At 41.7% G+C, this 15,426-nt stretch overlaps 1 protein-coding gene across 1 annotated transcript; it reads left to right on the top strand.

The window, feature by feature from the left end:
• Positions 1-262: 262 nt before the first annotated feature.
• On the top strand, positions 263-15,158 carry LOC140289010 (sodium/potassium-transporting ATPase subunit alpha-1). Its single transcript, XM_072379235.1, has 23 exons — positions 263-420; positions 794-904; positions 4,174-4,233; positions 5,372-5,473; positions 5,627-5,728; positions 5,811-5,924; positions 6,057-6,191; positions 6,397-6,514; positions 6,833-7,101; positions 7,207-7,515; positions 8,792-8,926; positions 9,151-9,343; positions 9,451-9,626; positions 9,806-9,942; positions 10,474-10,624; positions 10,704-10,872; positions 10,962-11,116; positions 11,227-11,350; positions 11,600-11,745; positions 11,854-11,984; positions 12,220-12,321; positions 13,516-13,607; positions 14,970-15,158. Exons 1-23 carry the CDS (start codon positions 409-411, stop codon positions 14,996-14,998), a joined length of 3,072 nt encoding a protein of 1,023 aa, XP_072235336.1. The 5' UTR covers positions 263-408; the 3' UTR covers positions 14,999-15,158.
• Positions 15,159-15,426: the final 268 nt, after the last annotated feature.

Here is a 15,426-nt window from a genome sequence, read left to right as displayed (position 1 = left end):
GTTGATTTAACACAAAAGAGATGAGAAAATGTGAAATAATGAAGGGAAGCAGTCAGGACTGAACAGAAAAGTTGAGTAAGATTCATCTCCTCCCCTTTCTCCTACACTCCTCCTCCCTCATTGCCTCTTTGAGTAACACCCATCTCCCCCTCCCCCTTAACTCTGCGACTCACCTGTTGAGTTTCACCACCCTTCCCCCCAGCTCCTCCCCTCCAGGGCAGGTAAGCAGTGGGTATAAAGGTATGCTAATACCACGGAAGCTATCTTCTCTGCTCTGGGAGTGAGGAAGACTACAGGGCTGTGTGAAAGAGAGTGTGTGTGTGTGTGAGAGAGAGAAAGAGGCGGAGTGGGGAAGTTTCAATTTAAAAAGACAATTGGATTGACTGCTCTCAGAAGTGCACTGCAACCATGGGGCTAGGAGTAAGTATTGGAACTTTGTCACATGTTTTGGCCTGTTTTCTGAGAGTATTTAGGGTGCATATGGTTTTTTAAGTGTTAGTCACATGTCATTGGTTAAGCTTGACAGTTGCTGGTTGCGTAACACACTTTCTATCACAGTTTTGAAATCTGCAGCGAGACTCTTCCGAGCTTCCAGAATTTTGAGATCTCAAAACAGTAAATCTCAGTCCTTCCGATAATGATTAACGCAGGTTTTGCAGCATGTTTGAACAGCAAAGTTGGACACTGCTTTCTGCGCTGACTCAGGGAGGGGGACACAGAAGCCTCAGAGCAAAAATCTTCACGTCTCCTGTCATATTCAAAGGCTCTTTTTGTTTCACTTTGTTCAACCTAGAAGGGGAAAGATGATTACAAGCCAGCACCGACTTCAGATGGCAACTCAAAGAAAGCGAAGAAGGCGAAAGAGAAAAAGGATATGGACGACCTGAAAAAAGAAGTCGACCTGGTGAGTACACAAAAAGCCAGTTTTTGTTATCTTCTCCTTTAGTAATGGATCTTGCGGATTTCCTCTAAAGCACTTTTAGGAGCATTCAAAATATTATCCCCCCCTATTTGTAGAAGTTTGCTTCGTGCAAGCCTTATTCAGGCCATGTTAATACTCTGTCACTAGCATTGGTCACAGCAATGATATAGCCACTGCTGAGACAAACCTCACTAATAGTCACATGAGATGTAGCTGTCTACCCCACACTTCATAAAGATTGCTACTTGCACTGCCATATGTGCTGTCTCGTGTTATTAGGGAGTTCACAGCTGTAATTAGCCTCTACGTCATGGTTATGTTGATCAGTGAGAGTCCAAAGAAGCAAACAATAAGCAAATATCATTCTCTTTATTTCTGTCGCTTTCGTAATACTGTTCTTTTAATCACACATAATACATTGCTTTATTACATCGTACTTTACTGTCTGACTTTGACGTCTTGAAATTTGCAGTGTTTCTTACCTTAAGGTTTAAGTGTGTGTGTGTGTGGTGGGGGGGGTGAATCAGGGCAGTGGACATAAAGTTGTCTAATTTCCACTGGTGTCAGCATTTCTCAGTGTCAAGCTTGCTAAAGTCATTTCCCCCCAAGGTCAGAGAGGACCTTGCTTTAAGTTCACGACTAAATGAGCGAGAGGAATGCTTTCACAACACCAAATCTGTATTTAAATGTACATCATAGGGGGATTTTAAAGACAAGGATGTATTACCTCAAATTGCTAAGCTTTTTCCTGAAATTTTCCCCAAGGCAGAAGGCATTTCGCAAAGCTCCTGTCTATATACCAGTTTAACCCTCACGGGATCCTGTCCTTCACAAGGTCAGTTCCCTTGGAGGAAGAGTTAGGTCTCACCTTTATCTCAAGGCACAAATAAAGTTAGCGAATAAGCTATGGTTAAATTTTGTGACGCTGATATCTGTGGCAATGATTTTCAGCTATTTTGAAAAAGATTAATTATTCGACGTTGCTGATTATTGACTCACAAGATCACCAAGTAAGGTAGTTTTTTTTTAGTCTGTTGCAGTTTTCATGCATGGCTCTAAAGTACCCTCAAAAACTACTTTTCATTGTAACCGTCATGGCATGTTGTTAGCGTAAGAAATCCTGCGACAATCCCTGCCCAATGTCATCCGACAGGTCATCAGGGCACTTCAGATTATTAGGCAGTAAAAGTCACATATTGGTGACATATTAATGATTATTGTCTTCTGAAGTTCTTAACTAGATCTCAAAGTCCCACTGCCCCTGAAGGACATCTCAATGTCATAGCAACCATATCTACTATGACCTCCCCGGACTTGCTGCAAGTAACAGAAGGCACTGCCTTCGATGCATTTCTTGAATTATGCCTTTCATACAAAACATCTGATTTGAAAACACGAGGATAATAGTGATTTTCTCCCATGCACTGATAATCCACAGTTTTCAGATTTGAACCGTGGTTGAATTATGATGGCATATCGGCCACTAGTTAAACAGTGGTAAAAGCGTAGGCGGGTCTCTAGAGGGCAAATGTAGTTGACATGTTAATGTTTATTGCCCCCATCATACATCTGAATGAGGTGTCAAAGTCCAGATGAAGACAATAGGAGCTATTCCCATAGTAACATACAGAAGCCAGTGAGTTGATCAAATGTGACACAGTATATCAGAAAATGCTAAATATAGACAATGTTCAGAGGTGTGCGGTCGCCCAGTCAAATGTGTTCAAAAAGGTGGCTGGAATATGAAAAGCGAAGGAACAAATGTCCTCAGCAAGCTTCAAAGGAGCTGCCAGTTAAATGAAGCAACAGTCGTTTGGGCCATGTGATAACACATTAACCACGGCACATTTGATATGCTGTTTTATTAGCGCTCGTGGGGGCTGGCCAGAACCATGCAGTTACACCCATTTCCCCCCTCTCACTGTAAGGAATGCATGCGTGTGTAATTGCATTCAAGTCATCTGGTGACCGAAAACAGTGAAATTGTCAGCGGTTCAGTTTCTAACTATGACACTACATTGTCTTATGATGCAATATTTCCATACCCTCCGAGCAGAGGAATATTAGAGAATTGAAGGTCAATTTGTCAAAGTTTATTAGTTTGTTCATTCAGCCACTGTTAACCAGCAGAATCTGACATCACAGCAGAAATTAGTTTAGTTACCCAGTAATAATGCTATTATAAATGTATTTCATGTTATTTGATATGTTGCAGTTAAATATTTCATAGTAAAATAACGGGATATAACGATTCCAACCTTTAACTGATATTTCACAGTTAACTACTATAATTGATCTAGAATTACAGTGAATAGCAGCAAATTACACCCACTTTAAGTTACTTTAGATAGTTAATTTGCTATTCACTGCTATTTGTTAGTGCTTTTAGTGGAAAGTTATTTAAAGATATGTCTTAAATGCTTCTAATCTATGTGAATGAATGCAGACAGAAGGTTAGAACATGACATGTTTTCCTTAGATGTGATAGCTGACTCTTTACATTATGTATTGATTTAGAAAGCTCTTTTTCTAGAGCTCTTTTTTTCTTTAGCGCTGTCTGGAATAGCATCCCAGTCCAAACAAGAATTTTTGGTACATGTTTGAAGTCGACATTATTACCACAGAAACCAGTCTGGGCATCTCTGCTTGGGATGTTGCATGAAGATAACAATACTTTGGTGTTTCACAGCATAACAAAGATGAACTGTAGGAGTCAGCTATTGTAACACAACATCCAAATTACATTGGAAGAATCTCTTTTCTTTCACTCTCTGTAGGCGTTATTCCAAAAAAAAAAAAAAAGAAAGCACAGTGTAGGCCTATGAGTGTGTCAGTCTCTTTGTTACTCATTTGCAGAAACCCCCACACTGCTGTTTCATTTACAAATTAAGCAACTGCAGCTGCATGACAATTTCTTTCACTGTGAGTCTGCAAGAACAGTCTGCACTCCTGGGTGAATTCTTGAAAAAAAATGTCAAACACATGAGTAATACTCTTGGGAGCAAACACCAGTGTATCAGTTGGGTGTCACTGATTTGGCTGCATGGAGTGTTTGCTCGCAGCAAACTGACGGCTCGGATGAGTCCATACACAGCCGAGCTTATGGCGGCTCAGTTTTCGCGTGCGGCTGCGATTTTTCAGTCTTCGGCAAAAATTAGTTTCACTCAAACGTCTGCCTTAGCTAATCTTCGATCTTTGCCCCGTTTCACGCAATGTCTCTCAGTTTCATCTCTGCTTTTCTTTCCCCATAGGATGACCACAAGCTGACACTGGATGAACTTAGCAGAAAATACGGGACTGACCTAAGCAGGGTAAGGCTTCCTCATTCATGTGTGTGTGTGTGTGTTTGTGAGGCTGTCAGAGGGCCATAAACTTATTGAACTTATTCTGCTTCATGGAGGTAGATAAGGCCAGATGACAGGGAAGCTCTCACAGTAAAAGGTGAGGTCAAAAGCACACAACAACATAGAGGCACACTTTGGAATGAATGAACATAGGGACTAGATAGATTATATAGATTAAACCTCTGCTTCTGTTAAAGTATTTTTCTAATAAAAAAATATAACAGACTAAATGCGGTCGATATCCAGTAGTTAAAAAAAAAATGAAAAGGTCTCAGTTGAATGGGTAGATGTCAGAGAGACTAGATGCTTTATAGTTTCGGTGAAATGGTCCTTTAAAGAATCAGTCTGCATAGAAAGAAGAAAACTCAACTGCTACCCCATAGCTTTATTTTTTTGTTTAGTTACCTACAATAAGCATACACCAAATCTCATTACAGTAGAAAAACCCAACAGAACACAGCAGAGACACTGAAACCTGCTGAAATCTGATCTATCTGAGTCCCCCCCCAAAACAAAGACCTGATTCATACAGGAATTCCAGTCTTAGTGGCATTACTAACGCCTGGTATTTACCTCTCATTCTTTCCTATTCCAGTACACTGTAAGAAAATATGACTTTCTCTTAGTTAAAGTACACACTGCTCATTAATAATAGTTACAACATGATCTCACACTGTTAGAGTCTCCATATCAAAGGCTGTGAATTGATTTTCTTTACTGTACAATTGCGAAAAGAGGAGGTTTTAACTGAAACATTACAGTACTATTTCTTCTTACAGATGTGGGCATTTTTTTGTTTTAAGTTTAACCAATTTTAAAAGGAATGGTAGTGCACCTATTTACCAAATAATACCGGAAGGGTGGCGTTTATGTGGCGTTATTCTCCTCCGTGAGCAAAGTCAGAATTAGAGAAGAGGTTAAAAACTGGATTTACGGGTTCTTCTTTTTAGTTTTCACAGACCCAACAGTGCACACGAATCAGGCAAAAAAATAAACTGAACCGCTTAAAGCTTCTCCTGTGTTGTTTTCTTTTTTCTGTCTATGTATCAAGTTATTTCAGGGATAAGCAGAGATTTTTTTCTCTTTTCTTTTTCTTTCTTTGTAGGGTCTTTCCTCCAACAAAGCAAAAGAGAACCTGGCCAGGGATGGCCCAAATGCCCTGACACCTCCTCCCACCACCCCCGAATGGGTCAAATTCTGCAGACAGGTAAAAGTCTCACATAATAATGCCTGAATAATTCAGACTGGGGGAGTGCCGGAATTTTAATATTCAAATTTCACAAATGCAAATCCAGACCTATTTCCTGCAGCCAGTAAAAGTAGAAAAAAAAGCTTGAATGTTATCTTATCTTGTTTCCAGTTGTTTGGTGGCTTCTCCATGTTGCTGTGGATTGGTGCAATCCTTTGCTTCCTCGCTTATGGTATTCAGGCTGCCTCAGAAGACGAACCAGCTAATGACAACGTAAGAAGATCTTTGGTAGTGTATACTTTGAAGCGGTTTCCTCCAAAGATTGTCTTAACCTAAATCTTCTGTCTTCTTACAGTTGTATTTGGGTGTTGTGCTGTCTGCTGTCGTCATCATCACTGGTTGCTTTTCTTACTACCAAGAGGCCAAGAGTTCTAAGATCATGGACTCTTTTAAGAACCTGGTCCCACAGGTAAGACTCCAGTTTTGACTGGTTTGAATCATTGATCATTTGACTTCTTGCTGTTTTGAATAGATACAAAGTGCTTTTTACTTGTTCACGTATGTTCAGGACAAGACACATTTTCTATCTTTGATTTCATAGCAAGCCCTGGTTGTCCGTGATGGTGAGAAGAAGAGCATCAATGCAGAGGAGGTGGTGGTTGGGGATTTGGTGGAGGTGAAAGGAGGAGACAGGATTCCTGCTGATTTGAGAATCGTCTCCGCTCATGGCTGCAAGGTCAGCACCGCATTAACTTACAGAGCACCATAATTTCACGACACATTTAGATGTTATGAAATCCTGAAATCCTCCCATATTACAGCCTGTAAGTCACGGTTAAGGTTGCTCAACCTCTGACTGGAAATTACAGTATGTTGTCATAAAGATTAATTCACTTTGACTCCTTCATGCCAATTCTTGGTCTCCATTACATTTCATACAGGTGGACAACTCTTCCCTGACCGGTGAATCAGAGCCTCAGACCCGTGCCCCAGACTTCTCCAATGAGAATCCTTTGGAAACCAGGAATATTGCCTTTTTCTCCACCAACTGTGTTGAAGGTACAGAAAAAGCAACTAGCAGCTTGTGTCCATTCTTTACCTCTGACATGGACAAGGACATGGACTGGCATTAAAAAACATGAAAAAATCCGTATAGACAATGTGAATGATCATATTTAAATTGTACTAAAGACTGATGTTTCATGTACTCAAGACATACTAGATGGTAACAAAAGTTAAATCTGCCATTTGATGTAAACTTTAGCGACGTAGATTAAGAGATTGAGACAATCATGTCAAGATGACAACCAAAATAAATAATTGGTTTATGAGCAGACTCATCTTTTGAGTATCTAATTTTCTCCCCTTTCTGTTCAGGAACTGCCAGAGGAGTTGTCATCAACACTGGAGATCGTACCGTCATGGGCCGTATTGCTTGCTTGGCTTCCAGCCTGGAGGGCGGAAAAACTCCTATTGCTAGAGAGATTGAGCATTTCATCCACATCATCACTGGCGTTGCTGTCTTCCTTGGTGTTTCTTTCTTCATTCTCTCCCTCATTCTTGGGTATGGATGGCTGGAGGCTGTCATCTTCCTCATTGGTATCATTGTCGCCAATGTGCCAGAGGGTCTCCTGGCTACTGTCACTGTGAGTTGTGAGATCCTCTCATCTTATTCTCCTATTCGGCACCAGATATCATTGACTGAAGAAAAAAACCAGTGATAGCTAGTAACAAGTGATTTTTGTCTCCAGGTGTGTCTGACCCTGACCGCCAAGCGTATGGCCAAGAAGAACTGCCTGGTGAAGAACCTGGAAGCTGTAGAGACCCTGGGCTCCACCTCCACTATCTGCTCAGACAAAACCGGCACCCTGACCCAGAACAGGATGACCGTGGCGCACATGTGGTTTGACAACCAGATCCACGAGGCCGACACCACTGAGAACCAGTCTGGCACCTCCTTCGACAGAAGCTCGGCCACCTGGGCTGCTCTGGCCAGAGTCGCAGGACTCTGCAACCGCGCCGTCTTCCTTGCAGATCAGAGCAATGTTCCCATTCTGAAGGTGAAAAGCTGCTCCCAGTTCCTACCTTCTCATCAGCGCAGAGGAGTTTAAATGAACTTGACCTAATGAGAGGCAAAAAACACGGGCGTTGACGAAATTTCAATGTCTAGGTCTTGCTTGCAAACAAGCAAAGACATAAAACGTGAAGCAAAAAAAAAAACTTATGAGCTTGTTTTTTTTTTTTCAAATTTATGCTACAGGATACCCAGATCTGCTTTCGAACACTGTGGACTGTGTGGAAGCATTATGACTGAATAGTGTAGTGGTAAGATTGCCGTAAAAGGTCCTACCTCCAGAATGGGTCCTTAGGCCCCCTACTGGAGGTAGGCCCTTATGCCACATGGCTACCTGGGATATGAGTGTAAGTCGCTCTGGATAAAAGCATCTGCCAAATGCATAAACATATTATAACTTGGCACGAAACATTTTTGATCTAGCAAACTACAGATGCAGCCAAAATACACAACAATATCTATGAAGAACTCTTAACATAATTTAATGCTTTTTCAGAAATATATAGCTGAGGCTATTGCAGGGGGCTGGTGAGACAGATCCACTGACTTACAGTGCCTGGTCAAAATAGAAGTTACCACCTGGATTCAACTAAACAAATGATTTGGGGGTTGCTCCAGTTGATCAGGTCTGGGTTGAGCAACATTATGAGCCCAAAAATGAGGTCAACCGACCACGAAAATCTACTGAACGACTAGGTTTTTCCATCAAAATATGTCGTTCTTTCCTGATGACGCAGACGCATTCCATGATGAAAATGCCAGTGTTCATAAGGCTCAAATTGTGAAAGAATAGTTCAGGGAGCATATCACATCATTTTCACATATTTCCCATGAGGTTAATTTTTAACCTCATGGGAAATCTTTTTTGGTGTGCTTGAGAAAACTTTACACAGTCGTTCGACCCTCCCATTGTCAAAAAGCTTGGTAAAAAATATGTGTGCAATTCTTGACAGAAATGACAGTTGTGATATAAATAGATTTATCCAAAATTGCCACAGCAAATATATCGTAACCAAAGCTAAAGGTGGTCCAACAAAAATATTCCAAACAGTGAGCTTTTATTAGCCAGCTAGTGTATGCTGAATAGTAGAAATTATGTTTCTTTTCTAATGCACTGTGGTGAGATTTAAATGGGGCCAACTCGTTTTTTTTTCTTTGCAGTACTATATATTTGCTTTGTCTTGTACTTAGAAATAATAGATGTGATGTCATCTTGAATTGTGTCAAAACCCCTGATGCAACTCTTTCACTCAAATCCACAGAGAGATGTGGCTGGTGACGCTTCAGAAGCTGCCTTGCTCAAGTGTATTGAGCTGTGCTGTGGGTCCGTTCTTGGCATGAGAGAGAAATACGCCAAGGTTGCTGAGATCCCATTCAATTCTACCAACAAGTACCAGGTAAGCAATCCACACAGTGAAGTTTAAACTCTTGAATTGTTGTTGCAAAAAAACAAGCGTGCCAGTTGTTGTTGGACTTGTGACTGTACGCTCACTTCTGCCCTCTAGTGGTCAGAATAATTCCTGTCATCGTCATAATATTGACTAAAGTAAATTTGAGGTTCGTTTTACATTCAGTCAAACCAAAACCAGTTTGTAAATCCAACCTCTGTCTTGCCTCAAAGCTCTCCGTCCATAAGAATGCAACTCCTGGAGAAACGAAGCACCTGCTGGTGATGAAAGGAGCCCCGGAGAGGATTTTGGACCGCTGTTCCAGTATCATGCTCCAGGGCAAAGAGCAGCCTTTGGATGACGAGATGAAAGACGCTTTCCAGAATGCCTATGTTGAGCTGGGAGGGCTTGGAGAAAGAGTCCTAGGTACAGCATAGTTCCATTCAGTAGCAAGATCCATTTATCTTTTATAAACGAAAGGAGAAAACTGAATCTGTGAACTCTGGTGAGCATTTCTTTCTTGTCCTATCCAGGTTTCTGCCATTTCAACCTGCCTGATGACCAGTTCCCAGAGGGCTTTGCTTTTGACACCGATGAGGTGAACTTCCCCACTGAGAACCTGTGCTTCGTCGGCCTCATGTCCATGATTGACCCTCCTCGTGCTGCCGTGCCCGATGCTGTGGGAAAATGCAGGAGCGCTGGAATCAAGGTACGGGACTTGGTCTTTTCAGGATTACATCCTCAACTAAAATATGTTTCAGGAAAATCAAAAGTTCAACCACAGTGCCCGCTAACTGTTGGAATTTCTACTCCTACCAAGACACTAACTTGTCAAATTTGGGGAAGAAGCTGCTGGTTTAGTGTCTCATCTTATGTAATTGTTCTCAGGTTATCATGGTCACAGGTGACCACCCTATCACTGCCAAGGCTATTGCTAAAGGTGTGGGCATCATCTCTGAAGGCAACGAGACTGTCGAAGACATTGCTGCCCGCCTAAATGTTCCAGTTTCAGAGGTCAACCCGAGGTGAGAACTCCTATTGAGGCCTAGAGCATAATTATTGCTCCACTTGATGCTATTTAGTGGCAACGCCTTTAAAATCACCTGAAATCAGCACTAATAAGAGCAGAATTATATTAGTGTTGACTAACAAGGTTCCTCAATCTCCTCAGCCAAAAAGGCTTTTACCATTGATTCGCTGCAGAAAATGCAATCAAGTCGTGGCTCTGAGCTGGTAGCTTTTTGTGCTACTTCATCAGCAAGTTTAGTTTGTGGCTCCAGATCACAGACACATTCATACAAATCCATATGTGAAGATCGCTGTCATCCTGGGCTGCAAGTTCTTCTTGCAAACTTTAATGAGAAATGTAGTTCGTCTTGGCAAAACACTTCATTGTATTCTCTGAAGTGTAAATTCGATATGCCAATGCTAAAAATTGTCTTCTCGAAGTATTTCCTGTTTTGCCAGTTGAAATTTTGCTCACCGATCTCTCTTTTTAATGTCCCAACCGTCACACCCTGTTTTCGTCCTAATGCAACTGCTTTTTTCCTCCACAGGGATGCCAAGGCTTGTGTCGTCCACGGCGGCGAGCTGAAAGAAATGACCTCAGAACTTCTTGATGAGGTGCTGCAGCACCACACAGAAATTGTGTTTGCCAGAACCTCACCTCAGCAGAAGCTGATTATTGTGGAGGGTTGCCAGAGACAGGTGAGCATCAGTGGGGGAAAAGACTCAAAGAAGAAGGCCGTAGACTTCCGTGCATGTCTTAACGCTGCTTTCTCTGCAGGGTGCCATTGTGGCCGTGACAGGCGACGGTGTAAACGATTCCCCTGCACTGAAAAAAGCAGACATCGGTGTTGCTATGGGTATCGCTGGATCCGATGTCTCTAAGCAAGCCGCTGACATGATCCTGCTGGACGACAACTTTGCCTCCATTGTTACCGGAGTGGAGGAAGGTGAGGCGAACGGCAAAGTGAAAAAATCTCGCAGGTTCTTTGTAAATGCTTGTTTGAAATGCTAAACTTTTGGCACATTACTTTGTCAGGCCGACTGATCTTTGACAACTTGAAGAAGTCCATCGCCTACACTCTGACGAGTAACATCCCCGAGATCTCACCGTTCCTTCTCTTTATCATCGCCAACATTCCTCTGCCCCTCGGAACAGTCACCATCCTCTGTATTGATCTGGGAACTGATATGGTGAGATCTGATTATTTGATTGAAAAAAATAAATAGATAACAGCTTTGATCAGATGAATAGTTCACTTTATATTTTTATTGTTTAACTTTTTTAACATACTTGTTGACAGGTCCCTGCCATCTCCCTGGCTTACGAAGCAGCCGAGAGTGACATCATGAAGAGACAGCCCCGAAACCCCAAAACAGACAAACTGGTGAACGAGAGGCTCATTAGTATAGCCTACGGACAAATCGGTAACCTATGTTTTTTTTGTTTGTTTTTTAACATTTTAAAAGCACATTATTCCAAATCCGTTTTTATATTCATCCACCAGCTCTAATGTTCACCACTTAGAATGCATAGACAAATTTCTACAACCATTCAATGCCATTTGTTAGCAGAAACGGGCAAAGCTGGTACAAGGTTTTAACGAAGCATAGCAGTAAGTAAAAGCAGTAAAGATGCTCTGAGGTTTCATTTTTTATTTTTTGTCCTCTCATTAGGTATGATGCAGGCCACAGCTGGGTTCTTCACATATTTTGTGATCCTTGCTGAAAATGGTTTCCTCCCCATGGACCTGCTGGGAATCCGAGTGCTCTGGGATGACAAATTTGTAAATGACCTGGAAGACAGCTACGGACAGCAGTGGGTCAGTCATGTTCACGTTACTCCTATTTCCTTGTGCCGCCAGCGTCAGACTTGAAACTTTAAAGCGAGAAAAGGAGAATGTTCTGATTTTTCCCCTTTTCTCTGTCAGACTTACGAGCGCCGGAAGATCGTGGAGTTCACCTGTCACACGTCTTTCTTTGCCAGTATTGTGATCGTCCAATGGGCTGATCTGATCATCTGCAAGACCAGGAGAAACTCCATCCTGCAGCAAGGAATGAAGTGCGTGCTCACAGAAATACTTTTATTCACATTTGTTCTCTTCTTACCCATTAAGCCCTCATAATAGAAGCCAAAGCATTTCACACACAAAAATAAAGGGAAAAGGGGGAAATGTATAAAGGGAAAAGTCAAGCTCAAGTTTGCACGTGTTATTTTAAAGAAGAACTATTTGTGATCTTTTTTAAATCTCGATAGTTTCCTTTTCAGTTATTGTTCTGAATTTTCCGTCTAACAGGAACCGCATCCTCATCTTTGGGCTCTTTGAGGAGACAGCACTCGCTGCTTTCCTGTCATACTGCCCGGGCATGGACGTTGCCCTCAGAATGTACCCTCTCAAGTGAGTAAATCGTTTTTTTCAAATTTTTTTTCATGTAAAAAATGTCCAGTAGTAAAAAGTCTTTTTTTGCATTTTTTTTGATAAGCTTGGTGCCACCCGGGACGTTTTCTTAATTTCAAATTCCATTCAAAGCCCAGTTTTTCTTGCTCACTCTGTTTTGGCTGCTCGTTCACGTGCGCAAGTTGATCAGTGAAAGCCTTATTTTTCCTGCTCTTTTGGAGACTTTACTTATTTGCATGGACAGCCTCCAAAGGTTTCTTGTTCCCATTTGCCAACGCAGCCAGAGCCTCGAGATAGTTCTCCTCAGTCGGCGCTGTTTTGCTTCATTATGTCATGTTAAAAAGGAGGCTTTTATCCTTTTCCATGTGTAATTTTCACTTCAGAGGCAATATAAAGCACAGGAGCTGCTGTACTAATGAGATTCTTGGCCCAGCTGAGAAAAACAGAAAGCAGTGAGGACACATCACACTCATTAACCCAAGAGATCCACCTGCAACTCATACTACCTCTGCTTGTCTTTTCTTCTCTTCTTTCTCCCCTTCTTCACCTACTCACCTTTCTCTGTGGATGGTGACACCCTTGCTTTTCCAATCTCTAGGTCTGATTGACTATCTCCCTCCAGACTCCTGCTTCCTGTCACTCTTTCTATCTAGTCTACTTCATGTTTGTTGTCTTTTTTTCCTTTTCTTTCATGTCTGTCTTTCCCTCTGGCTCAATTCCTCTTTTGATGCATAAAGGAAACCTCAAAACTTTCTTGTCTGACCCTTACATTACAAGTCCATTTTGGTACCTTTTCTTTTTTTTTACCAAATATGAAAATATGAAATAAAGCCATCTTGCACACTGGTCAGCAAATACAAGTATAATTTACACCCCAGCGGGGTTTCTATTTGTATTGAGGTCTGTGCATTAGCATAAGAGGACCCAAAATGTTTTTTTCTGCCTTGTTTTGTACCGACAGCTTCTGAATTCATCATAATAGCTGCTCATCAAACGCACAATGTTTCCCCCCCAAAAGCTTTCATGTGCTTTTACAGAACTTTCAGCCAAGCATAATGGCACAAAACTCTGTTCTAGTGTTACTTACTAACGTAGCCTCTTTAACAGGCATGGAAAGAGTGCTCTTGTCTGTTTTTTTTTTTATCCGCATTGCACTTTTAATTCCATATCTCTGTTTGTCCATCAATACCTTAGGCCATGTTGGTGGTTCTGTGCCTTCCCCTACTCCCTCCTCATCTTCCTCTATGATGAAGCCAGAAGATATATCCTCAGACGCAACCCAGGCGGTAAGACCTTCCCTTCTTACTTCTACGGCCTTAAGCGTTTTTGAACGTGTTCGCTGTATGTGAAGGAGAACTGAAACAACTTAAAACATGTAAAAACACATTGGATCCAAGACTTGGCTTGTAAACTCACAAAAAAGCGAACTTTTTGCAGATTTAATTGGAAATCAATTATGCGCCTGAATCAATGTAAGCTGGTAAAACAACTGAAAGAGCACTTCATTGAAATCCCACCCAGTTTAACTGAAATTCTATACAATTCATGGGAGATTCATGGGAGAAAATGACATGAGTGCAAGCAAGCAAAGCAAAGCAGAGCAAACAATCCTTAACACAGGAGAGGAAATATGCAGTATGGAGAAGAATCACTGGCGTGTAGGTGTGTTCTGCATCTATTTTTGCTCTTGCATTTGTGTCTGCTGCCGTTGCCCCACACAGACCAGCGAACTGTATCAGATGGTTGTGCCCATTAGGTGCTGAACCCCTCAGCCCTGCCACAGTAAATGCCTCGTTTTTCTTTTTTTTTTTACTCAGAAAGCTGAACAAAACCCGTACGAAGGGGATGGCTCTGATGCAACAGTGTTTTTGTGTGTGTGAGAGCGAGTGTGTGTCTGTCACATCTGAGCCCCACAGCACAGATCAGTGAGCATGCCACTGCCCATCCATGGTGAATAATGTGTTAGACAGAAAAAAACAAGTTGAAGTGACTCAAATTCCAGCAGCCTCTATTCAGGAAAAGAAAATGCATTTATTTCAATGGAGCCAATCTGTGGCTATAGATCCATCCTTTGTGTAGCCCGTCCCATCTTTTCCACACAAATTGGTCAATACTTGCAAATGAAATGATCAGAACATGTGTACGATTTGTATCTTGTGTAAATAGCCTAAAATTTGGCCTGTCGAAAAGGCTGAAACACCTCATTTTAAGTGAAGTTAATGATGTGGCACACCCTCCCCTACAAAATGTCTACTTTTTTCAGTCAGGTGACATCTGACCCTATTAGTTATTTCACCTCTGGAAGGTTTTTACATGCACAGTCATGATATCTCATCTCAAGAGCAACAGTGAGACTGAAATGCCTTTAGGAGACATCATCATGAAAGTCAAGGCTGCATTGTCTCTAATCCAGGATGTATTTAGCTCCCCCAGTCGGGTCTTAATTCTTCAAATCACTGTCAGTCACTGTGAGTGACAACATCACCCTATAGCCTGTGTTCCAAATCAAAGGCCTTTTTTCTTTTGTTCGATCTTGGCCTTCCTCTTATTCACTTTCTTTTGCAGTAAAACAAAACGTGGAGCATTTAAAGTCCAAATGTGAGGCCCTTGAAATATACACCCCTAATTGTGTCTACTTTGGTTTCTAGGTTGGGTGGAACAGGAGACATACTACTGAGTCGACACAGAAGGAGGGAGCGTGTTTCATCATTATTTGCTGCCATGTTACATAGTTTAAAAAGCTACACCGCCCAACATAAAAAGAAGCATGGATAAAACAAGTATATCTCGATGTATGTCATTCACAATAAATTATGTCCGTATCATTATGCACAAAAGCTGCTTGTGTGTTTTTTCCATTTCGCACACACCTCACTTCTTGTTGCACGTGAGGGGAACCTGACTCATGGCTAAAAAAATGAACACATACCTCACATGCAACAGGAAGTGCGGTGTGTGCTCATTTTCATTCATGAGTCAGGTTCAGCGATCCGTTAGGTGGGATTACCCACCCCAGCGCTTCCTAAACTTCAGAGCAGTAGCTAAATAATGAAGAGTTCAGCAGATAAACAAATGTTTTATAATAGATTGGCAATGATTGCAGCG

Source organism: Leuresthes tenuis, unplaced genomic scaffold (assembly GCF_036924035.1).
Source record: "Leuresthes tenuis unplaced genomic scaffold, fLeuTen1.0.hap1 SCAF_1, whole genome shotgun sequence".
Classification (NCBI taxonomy): domain Eukaryota; kingdom Metazoa; phylum Chordata; class Actinopteri; order Atheriniformes; family Atherinopsidae; genus Leuresthes; species Leuresthes tenuis.
The sequence above is the reverse complement of the archived record's forward strand: the minus strand, read 5'-3'. Positions and strand labels throughout refer to the sequence as shown.